This window comes from Dryobates pubescens, chromosome 15 (assembly GCF_014839835.1).
Source record: "Dryobates pubescens isolate bDryPub1 chromosome 15, bDryPub1.pri, whole genome shotgun sequence".
NCBI lineage: Eukaryota > Metazoa > Chordata > Aves > Piciformes > Picidae > Dryobates > Dryobates pubescens.
In genome coordinates, this window is record NC_071626.1 from 13121408 (window position 1) to 13143292 (window position 21885).

Genomic DNA, 21885 nt, shown 5'->3' on the forward strand with positions numbered 1-21885 from the left:
TCTTTTAAAGGGAAAAAAATATGCTTCTGTGCTCTAGTTTTAAAATGCAAAGGTATGATGTTATTTGTCACCATGCCCAAAAAAGTCCTTACTCGGTAACTTTGCCAGAAGAGGGAGAGAGAGAGAAGGCAAATGCTCCCCCAGCTGTTTCCTGTCTACAGTGTCTGTGTAATGTAGATAAATGTGAGGATTTTCTCTAAATCCCTCTTCTGTTTGCTAAATCTCACTGTCACTGCTAAAATCAGAGCAGATAGAGCCTGCGCAATGGAATAAAGTCCTCAATATTGAAATGTGACATTGCTCTCAACATCTCACATCTCTCTGGATTTCTTTTTTCTCATCATTACTGCTAACAAATTCATTTCCAGACTTTGCACTTTTAAGAAGCAATGGAAAAAATCAACAGTCTTTCAACACAATTAGTTAAGTGCTGCTTTTGTGATTTCTTGAAGGTAAATCTTTATTACTATTTCAAATAATTTTTTTTCAGTTTTATTTTACTGTGTATTGTCTGCTTCTGGTTTGAAGAGTATTGTGCACTTTTCAATAGCATTATTTTAGAACTGAGAATTATTTATAAATTGCTGAACATGCAATTTTATGTGATCTGGAAAATGGCTGTATGTAATAGTTGCAATTACATAGATAACTGTAAGGGTAAACTATTGCAGATACATGTCTTAAATTTCACTTCTATTCAGAGAACTTTGCAATATTTCAGTTATGTCATTATTAAAAGGTCCAATTACATCATTGTCTGTATTGTTAATTAATGCTTCTGAAAACAAGAACTTTTAGCTGTTTTTTGCAGGTGCAGGATTTTATAGGAAAATAGGTATTAGTCACATGTTAAGTTTCTGCAGTTTTATTATACATAATTACAGATAAAATATTCATGCTTTCACAGGGAAACTTTTAAGGGATGTTGTCACTGCAACAATTTTCTGGCAGCATTGTAGCACTTACTTGTTTTTTTTTTTCTCTCATAAATTAAAAGTAAATGTGAAGTTCAGTTTGTTTTCTACATTAGAAACCAGCTGTGCCTCTTGCTGACCTTGCATATTTGTGTAGCTTAAGCAATTGTACATAAAGAAAATGGAAATTCCCCTACATATTCATCTCCAAGTTTTCCCTTGTAGGAAGGACTGTTTCAGGAAAGTTTGCATGTGAAGTTTCATGTTACGACCCTGTAATTCCTGCACATTAATATAAGCTGTCTTTAAGTAAATTTGGCTTCAGTAGGTGCATTGACCTCTGTTTCTGTCAGCTGGCCCTAGTTCAACGTTCCATTATCAGCAAATTTATATTGTTCAAGAACTTATTTTCTTTAGCATTTTACAAGGACACTTACGCAGTTGACAAAATTCTCCTGTTTTAATTGCTTTGGGCCTAATTATTTTTTAGAGTGTCTTCTACTTAAAACACACTTAGCTCATTCCTTAATGTGATTCAAAAGAGCAGGTCTGTATTTGCAGCGGATGAAACTACAAGTGTATAAATAGGTGTCCCTTCCAGTATACTTGAAAGAGGAAGGTGATTTTTTTTTTTTAAGTACTGAGCAAAGCACTAAGAGACATAAAAGTAATGTGCTAGTTCTTCAGCTGGTGTATCCTGCCAAGCTCCCTTGGAATCAATGGAACATACCGATTAAGGTTAGGATGTAGCCCAGATTCCCTAATCAAACTTAGCAGCATTTAAACCTTGATCCATTCTAGAGTATACATGCTATATTTATATAATAATTAGTAGTGGGTGCTGCTATTACATACTAATTACACACTTCTACTATGGTTAGGATCAGCCTCTCTGACACAGAATCTAATTTTAAATGTAATTCTTGCCCTTTTTTTTTCTACAGCATATACCACCCTTAGAAATGTTACTCCCTTCAAGATATTCAGAATTCTTGTAGGTGTTCCCCTATGCTATTAAAATGAACAAGCATGTGATTAATTCTTATGCACAACTTATGCCAACCGATAGTTCATTAGACAAACAGGACTTATTTAGAAGTACTAAGAAGAGATGAAGAGTGTTCATACATGACATTCCTCTGTGGTGCCACTCTTCTGGGCTGTTAAAAGAGGAATGCAGCAAAAGCTGGTTATTTTACTGGGGAAGAAAAAAAAAAAAGGAAAAGAGGGGGAAAAAAATAAAAAGAAAAAGAAGAGGAAATTCCAGCTGTGAAAATATGGTCAGTCATTCTATGCAACTAAAAGAAGTGCTTAACCAGGCTCATCCTGAACCTGTATTCAATTTCCAAATGTAATTAGATGCTTCAATAAACCCCACCCACATGCCAATGCTTTTTCTTTTAAACTCTCAACTTTCTAGGGGAATTGGAGACATTGCAAGTTCTCTGCTTGTTTGTAAGGAACCTGAAGCAATCTTGGATTACAGCCTTGTATTTTCTTAAATATATTCTCCTCGCACATAAATGGGAACTTTGATTTTTATCGCAATCGACTAATGCTTAATTAAAATGAAGTAGTAAAGTTAAAGTTTTAAAGTGTTTTGGAATTAGTTTTCATGAAGCAGCACTGAATTTATCAAGTAATAGAGCCTTAGAAACATTTGAGTCTGTTTTCTTTTCCCCAAAGTTTTTACTTGTTTGAAAGTTCTTGACTGGTTTTAAATTTGGAGATAAAGCTAGACATTTTCTGTGGTTTATACTGTGCAGCCTTTTTGGCTTTCACTAAAGGGAAAACAGTAGATAATCTGTTTCGTTGCAGTTCAGTGCTGATATTTATATGAAAATGCAATCCAGCTGAGTTATTGAAAAATACAGAATTGTTAAATGTCTAAGATGACCTTTGGAGATCCCTTCCAACCCAGACCATTCTATGATTCTGTGATTTATGTTTCTGGCCTAAATGTTATACAGGAACAAATTGTTAAATACATAATGTTCTTGTGTTTGTAATGTGTTTCAGCCTCTTGAGGTGGTATGCTAAACATCTTTACCTCCTCAGAACTGGAAACCATCTTAATCTGCAGGTGCATCACACTTAGAAATGAAAAAATATGGCAAGGGAAAAAAAATTATACCGATGAGATATAGAATCATTACAGGAAATAGTACTTCATGTTACCATCACTCGTTTATAATCTGATCTTCCTCCATCTGCCCATTGAAGTCATGTCAATGCATTAAAGCTTGTTGATCTTTGCATGACAAAGTTGGCACCAGATTTTTGTGAATGGGGAAAATAACTATTCCTTTCTTTGTGATATATCATGGGATTTAGATTTGTTCATTATTTTCAAATGAAAATATCAGGAATAAAGTGGGGATAAATTCTGACTTATTTATAGTATTGTTTCTTACTTGGCTCTGACTTAAGTTGAAGTAGGGGACACATCCAGCAAGGTGCTAAGATCTCTTGCCAAAAAAATAAGAATTCTTAAAAACTATTGACTAGAAAAGGCTCAATAACCCACTGAATCAGATCCCATGTGAGCAGACAATAGATAATTTCATTGTTGTTTCAGAAGTTCAGTGAAAAAAATAAGATTAAATGGTCCCTGAAAGAAACTTCAGAGAAGATTAATCATTTTACTCCAATTACTTTCCACCAGTCTGCTAATGCATAACAGTTTAAAGCCAAGGTTAACTGTATGTGCAAGAAAGATATGTAACTTCTTACCTGACTGCAATACTAATGGTAACCTTGAGAGATAATGAAATTAAATGCAGATTTACACCTTTTGAAACAAGCATTTTTGATGTAAATGAGTTCAGAATATGCATTAAGCACAGTCTTCACTGTCTTGCAATTAAACATAAATAGCTTTTCCTAATTTTTTATTTTTTTTAAAATAATGCCATCTTCTTTGAGTTGTTGGGTAAGATCTTTTTTTAATATAAATTGAAATAAAAGGAAATGGATAAAAAGAGTAGTACACTCATTGAGGACTGGCCTTTTTTAAGTCATAAGTCAGGAAAAAGGTAGTTTGTAACCAAATGTAACTGAGAAAAAATTATCACCTCTGTGGATACCTTATAGTCCAACCTGACTGAGAGGTTATGGAGGAGGTCAGTAGCTTCCATCAAGTTAAAATACAAATCCTTAACACACCTACTAGTATTCCTCTTAATTTCTTGAATGCTAGTAACAGAGGACTGTCAGGATCCTTCAGCATGGTCCCCTAATGTGGAATGTCCTATACCAACTCTTCTGTAACTTTGGTAAACTGCCTTGAAACTTCTTTTGCTTTGTCCTGGTATTTCCATTTTTAAGGTGACTGGAGAAGCATGGAGTACTAATTATGAATCCTTTGCCTACTGTGCCAAATTTCTTTCAATCCAGTTTACAACCATTTATTCCTGTGCCAATGCTGGCCTTTAGTGTAAATAACTCTTTGTCATATGTCACCTCCGTCTCCTACAATAATTTGACATGGAACTGTCATATTCCATTTCAGCCTATTGGTCTCAGACAAAATAACTCAATATTATCTAGTTTTCCTTACTCCTCTTATTCTGGACTTCCTTTTGCATATCTACTACATTCTTCCATATTCTCTTTTTGCAGGAGCAACTATAAATCATAGTTGCTACAAAGTTCTCTAACTATGGGTGAATGTGAAAGAAAATTCTCCAAAGGACATGATCAGTTGACAAAATACATGGCCTAGAAATATGTAGGAAGTTGCAAAATTATGGTGAGGCATTTCCTTATATGGTGTTTGTTGTCTAACAATTTGCAATACATACTCATTCTCAGCTCACAAGGGTGCAGGAATCATTTTCTTTAGGACTCTGTTGGGAAATTCTGACACTGCTTTTGCTTCCTTGGCAGGTGAAGATGCACACTGTGTCCTACATTCATTTCTTCTACCTTGGCCTGTGTTTGCTTACCTTAACCAGTTCTGCTGCTGCTGGCCCAGAAACACTCTGTGGTGCTGAGCTGGTTGATGCTCTTCAGTTTGTGTGTGGAGACAGAGGCTTTTACTTCAGTAAGTCAACTCTTTGCTTCATTCAACTACTAAACTTTTTCATGTAATCCACCGGAGTCTGCAGCTGCTCTAAGTGAGCTTAGAGATTATCAAACCAGGCTGCCAGGTATGACTAGCATCCTCTGTCTTGGAGATATCCAAACCTTCAGTGACCATGAAGTCTCAGTAAAGAATAAAGCTGTGACTTATGTTCAGCCTTTCTGAGTTTCTGACAAATTTAGTTTTAACCACTTTCCATCTGCTGCTATTCCATCTGCTGTATCAGTGCTTTCTGCTAACCTGCCACTGAAATTAAATGAATGAAACTACATACTAGACCCAAGATATTCATAGGGCAGAACTGCATGTACCTCTTAATTTATAAACAGTTTAGGTACACACTGTGTCATGTTAAAAACATACTAAGCTTCAACATCTGATTTGAAAAAAGGAAAAGCTGGAAGGCAGAAAGCAGAAAGATACCACAATCCAAGTATTCACATGCTTAGTCAGTTAAATGTAGGTGAAGGGAAGTTCATGCATGGTGAGACAACAGTAATTAACACTGGTACAGACAACACACAAAATGAAGTCTGCATTAGCACAGACATATTACTATTCATGTAACTTTTTGGAGCAAGACCTGCACTTTAGAATTGAATATCACAACATGTCTTCTTCGGTTTTAGACTATGCAAAGCTGCAGTAGTTAGATAAGTAGCTCTTTTATCTTCATACCTGCTTGCGAGCACTGTCAAGATAAGAAATATACAACTTGTAGCTAATAGAAATTTATTTCTCATATTCAGCTATTTGCTACTTAAAGAGCACTAAGTTAATGAAACTTTCAGCTAGGAATATATTAATTCTGAAATCATTCATTAATATATTTACTCAAAACATACAAGAATTTGTGCTTTTAGAGCCACTGTAAGTTAGTGTTTACTTTTATTAGTAATACATGCTTATCTGAAGTTCATGAAGCTACATCTCCTTCTAGGCCTCAGTTACTTTCCAAACAAGAATATAACTGGAAAAAAAAAAAAAAAGAAAGAAAGAAAGAAAATATGAGGTGTTTAGGCTGTAAAGATAAGTAACTTACTGAAGAGGGTTTTTTTCCTATTCATTCCTATATTCTTTGTGCAGCCCAGCTTTCTTTTTTTTTCTTTTAAAGTAATTATCTCTTTTTCCCCCTAATAATTCTTACCTTCTAAGTTATATATATATTATTTTTTTTTGGACCTTACTCTCTCCATGTCTATTCATGGAGTTACTGCTTTCAAGTTGTTGGTTTTTTTCCTTGCTTGAAACAAAAATAGATTTAAGGAAGTCTGGATTTCAGTTTTACTATTGAATGACCACCCTGCACTATTGTAAGCAACAGATTGCAACTGCAACATTCAACAGTAATTTTGATATGTGGCCCTTGGATGCTGAGTAATGTGTGTCCTCTACCTGACTGCTTCTGTCATGAGGCAGCAATTTAATCTAGTTTGGTCTTCTCCATACCATTTGTGTGTAATCTAAAACACAGAACTGTAGAAAAGTACGTCTAAAAACATTGGTAAAACAACCTGTGATCTTCAAACTGAGTGTGCTACAGACTGCAGCATCTTATTGGAAGCTAAAAATGTTGCTTCATTTCTGGGGACTTTTAAAGAATGCTATCTCAATTGCAGAGGTAACTATCCAGTGAGCTTTTTTTCTGCCATTTGTGAAAAGGATGTAAACATAAATTGTATTTTAAGCCTTCTATTCTCATACTTCTCATTCCTTTACACAAAGTATAATCAGTGGTAATGTTTGCCCTTACCTTGCACAGGAAATAGCTGTGAGGGAAGGTTTTGCTTCTGTCACTCTGTATTTCACTAGAGACTCCAGATACAAAGAATAGTTTTTGACTGGGGTCGGATTCCTGGTTTGGATTCAGGGTGAAGGATTCTGACTATTCCTTGGGAGCTGTGGGTAGAAATGAAGATAGAATTAATTGAATTACTTTCTATTGAAACTCCATACTCTACAGTCATAAGGCTATGAATAGGACTAGAAGAAAAAAATATTTCATTTATATAATGTACTCTTCCCATCTTCCTAGCTATCAAAGGAAATTCTTTATGGCTTCTGAAGAGATGCCCCAGCTGCTTACTACACACAAAGCATTGACTTCAGGAGGAAGTCAAATGTTGTTTCCCCTACTCACTTTCTTTGTGAGGTAGACTGGCAAGGAACATTTCTTAAAGTGGGTGGGGTTTTTTTTAGGGGAGAACACTGCATAAATCCCCAAACAGAACATCTGCTTTTTCTCTTGGTCACATTTAACCCCAGCCAGTACTGGCTACTTCTTGGAAAGCTTTTCTCTCCCGTGATGCTCTAGTGAAGAACAGTTTGTTGCCACTTTTCATCCAGAAAAACCTCTCTAGCAGAACTTCTGCTACTCAAATTCCTGTCTGACTGCTTATGTCGGAAGAAACCAATAGAGAGCCTGACAACAGCTAAACAAGTGGATGCACTTAAACATAACTCTTCTCAGTTATGTTTCTTTAGTCTCAAAAACTCTAGATTCAAGAGTGGTGAAGCAAGGTGGAATGGTTGCTATGATTGATTGAATTTTAATGCCTAGCAAAGTCTACCATGCCACTGCTATTACAAAACAATTTCCTAGGGGCAGAGAATGTTGGAAAAGCTAAATGGACAAACTACAGGAACAAAATACAGGAAACTTACAGAAGCCATAACCCAGGAGGGAGGAAATTTTATTGAAGTAGTATGATCTTATCACAGCAATTTAGTTATAGATTGATTATTCTTTTCTTCATACAAGCTTAATTGCATGGACAATCATTCAATCTTCCTCACATTGTTTACTAAGGACTATTAGTATCACCAGATAGGAAAACAAATGCAGTTTTCTCTAAGGAGGAAATGCTATATCCTTTTAAATCTAGTTTCTTCTCCTTTGAAAGTAGATCTTTTCCAACAAATGGATACCAGTTTTGTTAACAAGATACATGTGTGTCAATATAGAAATAGTTCTCTAATTTCTAATGACTGATATTTTCAGTCCTTCTAATTTCTGAAGCCCAAGTTAGATGGAAATACTTGCTTGAAGCCACAGCAATCAATTTCATGAATTAAAAAAGCATCTTTTTACATTAAAAACCAAAAAAACCACTAAAAAACCCCACCCAAACGCTGCATACAGTGAGCATTCTGAAGCATCACCTTGCATTGAAAAGAATGAGATTAATTTAGGTACCTAACACAATGGAGTTCTCTGATATTCTTCAGAGAATGGACAATGATCTAGCTTCCATATGTAAAAGAGTGAATTCAAGAAAAGACAGGCTTTCCTGGTGTCCAGTCTAATGCTCTTTGTGTCAGCTGTGAAGAATCTACAGATCTACAGAATCTACAGATTTTGTGCTACACTAGAATTTTTAACCTAAGACAATCAGAATTGTGTGTTGCTCTTGGGAATAACCCCAACTGTGTGCATCAGAAAATCAGGATCAGACAACAAGCATTGTTTTGGGTAGTCAGAGCTGGCATCAGACCTCACTGCTTTATAGAATTAAGGTATATTGGACAAACTGCTGCCTTACAAAGGAGGAAATAACTGACATTGCAATAGGCAATTAGGTTTTGCTTCTTCCATTTCCATTACATAAAAAGTTCTTGTTTACTTTGGGAAGTCTACTTTTAAAATATTATTAAAGTCTCTAGGCCTGTCAAAGCTATCAACATAATTACAAGAGATTGCACGGCACTTACTTCTTTACGTATTCCATACCTGTAGGAGCTATGAGTCATTAGTTCCTCCCTGTGGCCCTGATGGAGAGAAATGTTAATGTTCTAAGCCTGGGAGAGGCATGCTAAAAAGCTGCAGTGGACATGCACTGCCCAGTGTCAATGACAGTCTTATAAATCTTTGCAAGGAGATGCTGGTCATCTTGGCTATGGTCACACAGCAAGATCTGAGAATATTTTTAAGTTTCTTGGTCTGGCTGTATGCCCCATTCATGCCCAAATCCCATACTCATGGAAGATTTGAGTGTACTCCTCAATCTTTATTCCCAGGTTCCTTACTTCTTACAGGAAAGCTAGCCTGGAAAGGAACTAAGACATACTTTAGCCAGGTCTGCAGGGTCAGTACTTAGGGAACCAAGACTATAAGTACAGTTATTGGTATACCACTGTAAGGAAAAAGATAGCTTTGGCTCCTGGAATGGTGTTACTACATAGTCAACTGATGGGTAAGTTTGACATGTGCTCTGTTGCCTCTGGTAGTAATAATTGAGAAAGTTCTCTAAAAATAAATCAGTCTCTGAAAGAATTTTGTCCTTTTTTACCACATTAAGAAAGGCTAGAGAGAGTTCATAAAGGCTAACGTTAGTTTAGTGAGGCTAAGCTTCTTAAGTTACCTCTTAAATAACAGAGATTTTCCACCTTCTTTCTCCATGGATCACACAGTGAGACTAGGAGGATTTAGCCTCTAAAATACACTAAATTTAGGCTCTGCAAACAGGTCTTCTTTACAGCTAATTCTCAGATCACCAAGGATTTCACAATTTTTCAGCCTTTTCATTAAGAGGCAGTGTAGTAGTAATGGTAATTTAAATGAGGTGGCTGGAAGCAAACCATTGATCAAAATTTCAGCAAGAAACATCCCTGCAAAAAGTACCTACTACCAAAACCAAACAAGTACAGTTTCTCCAGAAGTTCAATTTATGTGTCCTTATTAACTGTCAGATGTTAGAGATGCTAAAGCTTTTTATGATGTTTGCACTAGACCAAGTTTCAAATTTAGTCTCAAATTGCAGAAAGCTGTTATTTGACATTTGATTCCCTAACTGCTATATGTGTACTTAATACGTTGTTTAGTCTCATATTGGATAAAGTAATTCAAAGAAGCACTTGGCAAGATCAGCATTAATCCTTGGCATATCTGCCCCTCGTATTTTCCACTGAATCTTAAATACCAAGAACCCTTCACTGGCTTCCATTCTCACATATGGTTTATACAATTGGCCAAAACCTTTGCACATGGACCTCTTAATTTGTTCTGGTATCAATAATGGATTTGCAATATTTGATCTACAGGAGGAAGAATCACAAAGCAAATTATTCAGTTTAGCAGAACAACACAGTTTCTTAATTCAAATAGATTACCCTTACTGCTTGGGCTTGGAAGTTCATACAGCCATTTCTCCAGAATATATTCAGCACTTTATCTCTTATATATGTTTTGAACCTCTCACACCACTGAAAATCAAATACAGATGCAAAGCCATTTTCATTTCAAAGCTTTGCTAAACAAGGATGGATATGAACTTGTTTATTAAGCCATACCTAAATATCAATATTTCCCTAAGATACAGGCTGAATGGTTCAAAAAACGTGGCAACCAATGGAAGGGATAACCCACAGATAAGTATTTTCTCAGTCTAGAAATCAAGACAAAAAGCATACATCAAATGTATACCTGTTGAAGAATTCATGCTAAATTTATATCTGGCAATAAACACAGGAACTTCCATGCCAAAAAATAAAAGTGAAGTTTTAAAAAATCAAACACCACCCCATTCACTTATTGTCTATTCATGGTGCATTTAGTGCCAGATCACCACACGAAAGATACAGCCCAAGTACTGGTACTGGGTCTAATTCTCAAGTAATGAAAGACATAGTGACTGAGGTTCTGAGCAAGAATTCTCACATGTCCATAGCCTTTGGAGGAGCATAGCATATACTCACCCGTGGATCACTCCAACTTATGGAAAACTTTGCATTGTCATTTTAAGTAAAAGTTTAAAAGAAATGAATCCAGTTAAATACTAAATGCCTGTTTTGACCAACAGGCAATACCTGAGGCACTGATTAAGGCATAACTTTCAGAGCAATAGGATAAATTGTTTTTCTTTCTGCATCAGGGTAAGAAAAGTGAAATCTTTTCAGATTTCCTTAAGTATTAGACAAATTACACAGGTGAGCTTATCTTCCCAATTTTATCTGAGCAGCTTTCAGGTTAGATTTCTGGTTGCTTCTCCAAGACCGGTTCCTGCAAAACTGGTTTGGAATTCCTTAGAAAACTGCTTTTAATTCCATAGTAAAGTCAAATTCTTGCAAAATCAGATGTAAGTCTGAGATACTTGCTGCATTTTCTGATTGAATATCCTGTACAGCAAAATTTTATGTACTTTTAATGTTCTTGATCTTACAAAAGAGTTTCCACTCTGTATGTTTACCTCCTTTGCTAGTGAAATTGGAATCAAATCAAACTTTTATCAAATAAACAATTTAGAACTCATCTCTTTCTCTGTTTGTTGGAGTGGTGTTTCTTTTTTTCCGAGTCTACAGCATATGAATATATTTTCCATCTTACTTTTGAGACCTAGCTGTGATCCCAGTTTTCCCATCTATGTAATAAAACTGTTCTAGAGTAAGAGAAAACCTCCAGACAATAGACTTTTGCTTCTTTATGTGGCCATGAAAGCATGGAAGTAGGGGAAGAGTGTCCTCTTACAGCACTTCCATTGCAGAATTATGTCTTACACCCAAGCCTGAAATTATATATATATATATATATATTTAAGTTTTATTTAATATACAGAACTATGTTTATACTGTTTGTGTCTTTGTGTTAGGCAGAAACTGACACATTGCTCAGTATGCAGAAAAAGGAAGGGATTGACTCAGACCATTCTGACTCAATGCAGCTCAGTGAACAAAACTGTTTTCTTTCTGAAAATAAATATTCTACCAATACTTATTAACTATCTCTATCTCCAAACAAGTAAGCACTTGAGTAACACCCACAGCTTCTATAAACAGCAAAATGTTTAGACTTCACAAGAATGTTCACTAACAGCCATATCCTACTAAAGTTTAAATTAAGCACACATTTTACCACAAGTCTGTGCTCTAAAGAATATTTTTTAATGTTTGGTGTGTACAAATGTAGAAAAAGTATAAGTATGGTAGGGGGCATGGTAGAAAAGAAGTTGTTATATTTGTGGATCTGAAAAGATTAGATTCCTAGCTAGATTTCATGGCTGTGTGGAACCATGTATAATACTTCTAATTTACAACAGAGGGATTCTTTTCAGACTTGCATTAACTATACTGAAGGTTTCTTTTAACTCAGCTCCATCAAATTGACTGGATAAAAGTTTCTACTATTGTAACAAAATTTTTCTATTTCTTTTTGCATGTCTTTGTTGATTACTTTAGGTTACATGAAAGCTAACAAGGACACCTATTTTAGGTTAAGACAGCTGGTTTAAATTGAATGCATTTCATACCTTGAAACTTCTGTAGACAAGTAAGATGTAATAATTTGTTTCTACATCCCCTGAATTCCTGAATTACTAGTCAACAGATCTTCCATGAAAAAACTTAGTTTTTCCTACGTATTTCAAGTTTTATGTTTCTTTCCATTAAAGTTTCCAGCCTTTCACAGACATATTTAGTTTGGCAGGAAGAATCTGGTGACTCATAGACTGAAGAGATTTTGAGAGCAAGCTACTGAAAATGTATCTAATTTCTCCTTGTGTAATTTGGGAGCAAGCTACTGATAGTATGTCTAATTTTCCTAGTTTAATCAGATGTATTATTGGCAAATACATGTCATGAATAATAGCCATGTTTGTTCTCAAAATATATAGCTAAGGTTAAATTCAGAAATACCACATAGCTTTGTTTTTAGAACACTTTTGGATTATTCCTAATTGTTTCCGGCATTTTATTCAAAATTAATGGGCACAGAAGGAAAACAGTGGTACTACTGAAATAATTTGCATTATTGGAATTCAATAATATCACAGTATTCTTTTCTGATACTTTTTGGTGGCATTCTTTCTTTTTTTCTTCTTCTTTTTTTCTTTTTGTTTAAGGAGTATAGAGATGTAGGAGGAAGAGGTCATGTTTTCACACTTGCATGATTCATATAGAGAAGGATAAATGTATTAGACAAATTCCCTTTTGTATTTTGTGTTGTGTACTGTATTGTACCTGTCATCTCTTTTCAGATGAAAGACTTAAATTCAGTTCTTTCTAGGCAGACTACCTGTGATAATTTTCATTTATCCACACACAGACTGAACCTTCTGGATAATAGCGACTAAACAGAGATTAATCCAATATACACAAGGAGATTCTGGTTCAGATCCATTCCATTTACTTCTGGGCACTTAAATAAGGTATCTGAGTTAGAAGCCCACTCAAACTTATTCTGCAATCTGAATATCCTATAGGACATACTTTTCCTTCTCTACTAAATTAAGCAAGGAAGGTATGGTGATTGTGTCCTTAAGTTAGTTAAGTCAGTTGAGTAAGGACCCTCAGAGATGAAATTCTACACAGTGGAATTCACTGTGGACATAAGGGTGCATTCATGTGGACCACATTTTAGATCAAAGTAAATCCATGCTTATTGAAGCTGCCATCGTATAATACAGTTAAGAAAAGACCCAGAATGTGCCTCATGCAGGTAACATCAGTTAAAGTTGCACCATTGGCCTTTAAGAACTTGCAGGATTTAGTCTGACTTCAGTGTGACTCCTGCTAGAGAAAGCACTCCCCTCTGGGACAGTAAAAGTAGAAGGGTTTTCTTTCTTGATGTAATAGATAGTATATACTCTTACATGCCATAATAAATAACTCTCCTTCATGTTTAACTCCTGCATAATGAGAAAAGGTGCACTTATCCATGCATAAACAATGAAGCAATTTTTTACACTTCTGGTCACACAGATTAATTTCTGTTCCTTTAAATATGCATGGCCCAGCAGTTTCTTAACAAATTGAGACAATAATAATTAAAACCTAGAGTGATGTCTAAATATCAGTCATTATTAAAGAAGCATTTTCTCTCTTAGAATGGAGAAAGTGCTCAAGTACGATTTTCAGATAGTGATGCAACAGGCATACAGTTTGAGATACTCTGGCAATTTGAAGATGAAAAAAAAAGCTACTGCTCACCTAACGATTTCACCTATAAAAGCAATAATATGACTGAAGAAGGACAGAACCCTGCCTTAGGTTGTCAGCCAATGAATGAGTTGAATCAACAGCATAGTCCTTTTATCTTCCTCGCTTCAGTTCCTCCATTTATCCAAGGCAATACAGAAACAGTACAGAACCACAACAAAGAGAACTGCGTTCCTTAATGTTCTCTAATGTGTTCTGTTTGTGGGGAACAGCAGCTGCTTTTCTGCTGCTCTTTACAAATGTACATTTATATTCTTGTATGAAACAGATAAAGCTTAGATCTGTGGAAAAAAAAAATCAAATTTATTTTTAATAAATCAGGCTTGAATCCCTCATCAAGAATTAAATAACCTGCAACAGATTTTGAAAGCAAAACGATTATCTTTGGATTATGAAACAGGTGGGAGTGCCCTTGTTGGCTTTTTAGGATATAATGTATAAAATTAAAAAAAGGGGGGGGGGGGGGGGGAAGTGTATTTGGTAGAGGAAAAACCTATTGTCCAGTAAAAGCTGATACATAATATAATAAAGAAGGGCAAAGATGGTACCAAAGAAGGGGGGAAAAAGTGATATTAATAATCCAAACTGGCCCTATCCAGGAGTTTCTTCACTTCATAATCCACAATCATGTGTCTATGGATGTTTACACAAAGTTTTCTGTTAACTTCAACAGGCTTTGGCTCAGTGCACTGTGGATATTGTGAGTTAGTTTGAGGAATTGTCTATGCTCAATAAAGAAAACATTGATCATTGATTTTCCTAGGTCTTTTGGCCATAGGTATCATTACACCATAAACATTTCCATTGACTGGATTCCCACCGATTTCTAACTAGCCATGTATTTCCTTAGAACTAACAGAAGAACTTCTGATCTTTCTCCTTCTGTATTAAAAGATAGTAAATAGAGGCTCTTTTGAACAATCTGTAGATACTACTTGTGCCTGATTTGAAAAAGTTATATGTACATTAAAATAATCCTCATTCTTAGCATTCATTCAAACCAACCTGAAAGGTTTGTAGTGCAATTTTGATGTTAATCTACAATTCACAGTACAAATTTCTATCAGCTCTTCATATCAGCAAACACTTGTTTGCTGAAGTGCCTAAACTGGTCTTGGGTTTGTGGCATGTAAACAGCTACATTTTAAAAGAAAACAAACTTTGTACAAGTCTTAACCGATTTTCAACAATTAGTACATGTCTCAGGAAAACTCAGTCAGACCTTGGAGACTCCTGAAGGCAAAAAATGGGCAGATTGTCAATGGTTGTTAGGCACTGAAGAGGCAGGTGGACAGTCAAGAGATTTTTCAGAAGCAGTCAGGTGTCTAATTTCCACTGAAACTGGTGATAATCTGTTCTCTGCAGCTGGGTTTTTTTAATCCTTCTAGACATATGCCTGTGTTTTTAGCCACCTCCAGTATCTTTGGAAATACGAGGCAGGGTCCTTTGATACATGTCTAAATTTTGCTTATGGACCTTATTGACTAGTTGTGAAGAAGCTATCATTATTAAAAGCTCCTTAAAATAAGAATTGGCATAATGACTTGGCTTCCTCTCTGACGTTAAACATACTAATACGCTTAGTATGAAATCTTCTTATTTCTAGCATAAATATGTGAGGCATCAGATGAAAGCTAATAATTTCCCAAGTGAGCTAAAAATAATGAAGGCTGAATAATATTCTAAGAGACATTTTGGAACAGACATTGGTTAATAACTACTGAAAATGCTACCTTTCTACTAACCTTATTTGCAAGATGCCAAAGGCATGGTATATAAACAATATGGGATAATGATTGAAGATGAGAAAAATTATAGTCATTGCAGGAAGTTGCAGACAATGAATATTTTGTTGTATTCTCCTTTTTTTTTTTTTTTGGTCTTATAATTTAAAATATCTCAAACTTCTTTAAGACACCTTATTTTGAAGTCTGTACTTGTGACTTAGACATGGTCTCTATTGCAAAGAGACCATCTGACAACACCTAAATTTACTGTGTAATTCTGCATATATTGTGCTATTCAAGGTAAAAGAATCTGTAGGTTTAATTAAAAAGTGTTAGTTTGTTTAACTGCAAAGAATTCAGGAATGTATGAATTGAACACACATCTTTAAAGATGTGCTGCAACTCAAACTAAAGATTTTAATGAAGGGACTCTTGGCTTCAGCTGTGTTCTAACAAATCTCTTAAAAATCCGAGAATCTTAGCCTTCATTTTGCTCACAGACCAATCAGTTTATCTTATGATGCAGTCCATTGGTAAGTTATTGCAGTCTTTAATAAAAATTGTATTTGTAGTTATGCAGTAGGCACACTTTTTGGGAAAAGGGGAAAAAAATATTCAAATGTTTATTCTCTCTTCCCTGTGTAATGGGTGCTCTTTTACCCTATTGACTTCCAAGACGTGAATGCTACAGACAATACAGATTAATATTTTCCTCATAAACTCTTCTAGAGTGCCTATTATAGTAGTATTTGATTGCAGCATGCAAACAAATATATTATACCCTACAATTTCCCAGGAAAACAGTTCCTTTTTTTGTTTTCCCCTAGTAAATGCATATTAGCTGGAGATGCAAGGATTTTTTGCACCATTTCAGCATTTCTGCTAGTACTTTGTGTGCTCAGAACCGAATACCAGCGTCAATGAATTTAACCTGGGGATACAGAAAAGTTGTTTCTTCTTTTCATAAAGAGGAAACAAGGAAAATACAGATGGCTACTCCAAGTGTATCACTTGCTCAAAAGCAACTTCAGCACATACCCTGTCCTACCTGAGCTAACAAATCATTCTTGCCAAGAGAGCTGGAAACAAAAGTAACGTAATCTTTCGCTATTTTTATTCAAATTTAAGCACCTTTCCAAAGAATCATTAGCCTCCTTCTGCTTTCATTGGAATGATCTCATCCTTATGAGCTGTAGAAATTCCAGAGCAGCTGCTGTGCAGGGCAGTAGCAAAGCACCGACCAGGAATAGTTCTTGTTGCCAAGTGGCTGGTGATAAATAGAATTCAGTGCAGAATCATTTAAAATTTTAGATGATTGAACTCTCTTGGTCAGCAGATCTGATTTTTTTGAGGAAAAGGTTAACAATTTGAGAAGACCATTAAAATATTTATTCTCCATTTCAGATAATGAATGAACTCATGAAAGGTGGGACTGAAAAGCCCTATAAAATGTTCATGAAGTACTGTGCTTGTGTAAACACCTCTCAGAGTTGCATGCTAAACATGGGCTGGAATAAGTAATTTCATATCCTCAGTAATGACAACATAAATTAGGCTTATCTATCCTTGGGTAGTCAGTTGAAACTACCAAATGGATGAGAAGTCATTCAAGTAATTTTGTGATGTATTAGTAGACACCACCAGAGCCTCTGGTTTGTGTTACATCCTAGTGCCTTGTTGAAAGCAGAGACATAATTCTGGTTTAAAACATTAATACTGCTTTAAATTCTTTTTAGACACATTTAAACTCTAGTAACATAGCTAATAGCTGCTTGATTTCAGTGCAGCCAGTGAGAAAGCAAGCAATCTGATGACCTCAAGTTCACTGAGACTGATGGAAAATAAAAACAAGAGTTTGGAAGGCCAGTACTTCAGCACATAAAGAAATATACTGAATACTTCAAAAGATATAAAATTCTTAGAACTGTTGGACAGGCTTCTGTGTGTGAACTTTCCTGTCCAAGTGGCATTGCTAAATACCATGGCACCAATCAGAGGGCTGACATCATGTTGTTGTGTAACTCATAACCATAGCAATGTCACTTTTAAAAATGCATTATATGTGCATTCAGTGGCTTAAAGTCTCAGCTGTGTCAGATGTTAAGTAAAGACCAATTCAAAAGATTTATTTTGAAATATGAGCTCTTTATATTTTTTTATAATGAGAAAAGAAAATGTAAAGCTTGTTAAGCCAATGTTAACACTGGAATCTTGGACTCAGACAACAGATACTGTAATAACAGGTTTCATCACCAATATAACTCATAGAAATATAGTCTGGTAAAAGAATTAATTTTGACCATTTAAATGGACATTAAACTTGACCTACTACATTATAAATGGTCACAAGTCACCTAAATGTATGCAATCGACAATGAGCATAGTACTCCCAAATTGTTGAATAGATGCTCTAGCAGCCCGAGATTACTTACTACAGATCAGGCCTGACAGCTATAACCCATGAAGAACAGCATGTAGCAGAAACTGGGCCTCATCTCCTTTTTTTCCAAAGTAAGCACCCTTCATGAGAATCATTAACCTCTTTCTGTTCTCACTAGAGTGACCAGAATTGCCTCATTCTTGAGAGCTGCAAAAATTCCAGAGCAGCTGCTGTGCATGGCAGCAGCAAAGCACTGACCAGGAATACTTTTTGTTGCCAAGTGGCTGGTGATAAACAGAATTCAGGTTTGCCAAGTACTAGAAAAGGTAATGACACGTAGCCTTTGCCTCAAGGGACATGTAGCAGGCATTAGCTGGTGTTATCTGTTACCTGTCCTTTTAGAACATCAGTTTAGTGGAGCTGTAAACCAGAGGCATTGTGTTGGACCGACTGTCCCTTTATGTGATCATAGTCATCAGCAGTGCTGTAATGTAGCCACTGATTTCTTAATAATCCACTGAGACCACTGATGAATACAAATATGAAATAAAGGCTTACTATACACCATAACCTGCATAGTATTCATTTAGTTTTGAGGCTGCACTTTCACCAGATAAGGGATGACATGCCCCATACAACACCATCATCTATGGGAGACTGAATTACAGCTTCTTTGGCAAAGATAAAAGGACATTAATTTCTCTGGTCACAACAACATCATCATCTGGTCTTTCAACACTTGGCAACTGTAACTGCTGCCTAAAGTGCACAAGAATTCTGGACACAGATTACTACTAGTATTAAACCCACAGGCTCTCGATTTCTATAAGTGTTGCATAAGATGATCTTGTTGCTAACCAAGTTCTCGTACATACAGAAAATATATTTATAAAATTTGCCCCCATAAAAAGCCATGGTGAGATGTTGAAATGCATGAGTCCAGCACTACCCAACTTGGACTAACACAGCCCCTTTCTGTGCAATCCATGAATCCAGAAATAAGACTTCAAAGTATGAGAAGCCTAATTGGTGTAAACTCCCTCTCACCTTTCATATTTCAGAGGACAGACCAAGTGCTTCTGTAGATAGACAATAGATAAAGAATAAAGCAGCTGGAAGGGCTACGACTATTTCTAGCTTTGGAACTAACAAGCAAACATAACCTTGAACGAGCCAATTTTATCTGTATTTGTCTTACTTTCATCATGTGTGAAAATGAGGCAATGATATTTATGCACCCTTAAAATGCTTTTGAAATCCCCTGACTCAGGTAACCATTCAGATCCATCCAAACACTATTTTTTTTAGAAGCTTCTCTATACATAAGCAAACCACTTGAAGAGTTAAACTTTCAAGCAAAATGCCACATTAAAGTAAGGATGATAAATTATAGGTAATAGCTGATTAGACTTAGGGGGACTGTTCAGTAAATACAATAAAAATAGATCTGTTTATATAAGGGATAAAAATTGGCTACCACTTTCAAAATAGGAGTTAATGTATGTCATAGTACTGCAGAGAATCCCTCAAACAGTTTTAAAACAATACAGTAACAGTTATATAAAACTTATTGGCCAGTTAAGTAGATCAACCCAGCAGGCCCTCTGCTTACTGCACGTATATGGCACAAAGTTCATAGGTTACTTGAGACTTGTTCTCTCAGCCAAACAAGTCAAACAATAACACTTCTAGGCACTGAAACACATTTCCTTGGATTTCAGTAGAAGCAGATGTGGGGCTGACTACAAGCTGAACAAAAAGAATATTTTGAAAAGAGAATGGCAGCAAAACCATAAGCTCAGCTTGCAGTTATTCTGTAGTTAACCTTGCCTTTCACCTTGACACTAGCTGTCTAGTATTACCCACTTCATCTGGAGATCAGTGCAAAGCTTCTTTAAATTGGAGGCTCACTTCTTCATGTGTGCTTCAGATTCCTCTGCTAAACAAACTGGTGCAGTGTTTCAGTCTTCATTTTACTTTGGGGTATAAGTTCTGAGTCATCATCATTTAATTTTCTCCAATCCTCCAACTCGTGTTTTCTGTTTTTCTTCCTGGATGTGTCATAACAAGTGAATTGTACCACCCCAGTAAAATGGTGAAGCCTAGCAGACATCTGCCAGCAACAAAATACTGTGCTCTCACTCTAATTCCCCACACATGCCACTTTTCACACCAGTTTCCTTGCATCCTCTGAGTAAAATGGTAGAGCCTAGTAAGCAATTTCTTTTCATTCTCCACAACATTCTGCCAATGCTAACACAGAGATGAGGCAATAAATGAAAAGAGGAGTGCACTTGCCTTGCATGCTCTTTTCCTAACCCTCTTTCTATCAGTATTCCCATGAGGTTAACTTCCCTGAAGTTAGTGACTTCCCTTCATTGTGTTAATGAACTGTGAAGGTATTCATTTTCAGAATTGCTAAGTAATTTTGATTTGGGAAACCCAGTTCAGGAAAGTTTTACTCTTTAACAGAAACTCTGTTTCAAAAATTTCCACTTTTCTTAAGGCGAGAACAACAGGGGGAAAAAATCAATTCCTTAATCTGAGTTTTGAGATATCCATCTCTGATGTAAAGAAGTCAATAGTATAGTATATCTCTCTTAAAAAACAGCAGTAAGAGAAAAGTGGTACAACCAAGGCTGGAAAAATTCACTGGGAAAGAGATAAAAATGATGAAGCAAAAGAAAACATGATTTAAGATGGAGGAGTCTTTAAAAGTTGCTAATAAAGTTCTGTATTTGGCAGCTACTTTACCTGAACTAGGACTTTGATTCCTATGAGAGTGAATCATGTTTGAACCAGGTTTCAAGGACAGTTCTCTCACAAACTTACAGCACATACAACCGTGTCCAATTTTTCCTACCAGATCTGGGCTGAGCAGTGACTGCACTGTGTACTGGCAATTGCAGTGGATAGCTAGCTAGCAGTCTCACAGACCTGGTTAGCACATCTCTGTAGAAATAGTCACACTAGATCGCTTAACCACAAAGTGGCTACATCTCTATTAACTTCAGTCTCGTCAGAGTCCAAATATAAATGTTTTCTGGGAAAACCTCGCTGTTCAGATGAAGAAATGTCAGTAGCAGAGAGCAGGTTCAGTTAGGGTAGCAGTAATAACCGACAGCAGCCATTCTAAAGAGCAGGAGAGCTGTCACATGACAATAACTTGAAATTTTCCTGAGGGTTGTGGTAGTATAGCAAGAAAAATACTTGTGGTAGTCAACTCTTCAGACAACTAAATTGGTAAATACACATACAGTACTGATAAATACCTATACCTACCTGGTAAAGTTATAACAACATTAGGGCAGATATGAACATTAGAAACTGTCAGGCAATCTGAAACTAATGTGTTGTTACCTGCTCCAACAATTACTGTCAATAACAATGTTATGGTGCCAAACAATTTATATGCATAATTTATATGCATGATTACCAAACTTTTTGTTCTGCTGCCCAGTTGATGATAGTATTACAGGATGTTTAGTTTGCTTTTGCAGAAGTATTTAGTTTTCAAACACTTACATGCACTTTGTGCAATAAGACAGGATGAATTGTTCTTTAGAGACTGGGCTGCCCCTTACTGATTCCAGCTTGAGCTATACCAGATGCCATATAGCCCATCCAGAAGAGCTAACGCTTAATCTTTCTTTATTCTACATCTACTAAACATGACATTATATAATTGCACCAGAGCACTGAGACAATAATGAATGAATGGTCCATGAAGAACTCTGGAGAGGTTTCAGCAGTTTCTGTGAGGAAATGAGTCAAAATAAATCTGAGCAAGACACAGGACATGGGTTTGTTTCTGCTGAATAAAGAGAAAGAACAGAACAAGTGTCACATCAT

At 35.9% G+C, this 21885-nt stretch overlaps 1 protein-coding gene across 2 annotated transcripts in view; it reads left to right on the forward strand.

Moving 5' to 3' along the window:
- The first annotated feature begins 228 nt into the window (after positions 1-228).
- Positions 229-21885, forward strand: part of IGF1 (insulin like growth factor 1) — a 49936-nt gene continuing 28279 nt past the window's right edge. The window contains exons 1-2 of one of the 2 annotated variants that reach the window (XM_009896384.2): positions 229-452; positions 4803-4959. In XM_009896384.2, coding sequence (XP_009894686.1) covers positions 390-452; positions 4803-4959 — 220 coding nt within the window. In that variant the 5' untranslated portion in view covers positions 229-389. The remainder of the gene's footprint in view (positions 453-4802; positions 4960-21885) is intronic. The other variant, XM_054167882.1, reaches the window with a different exon arrangement.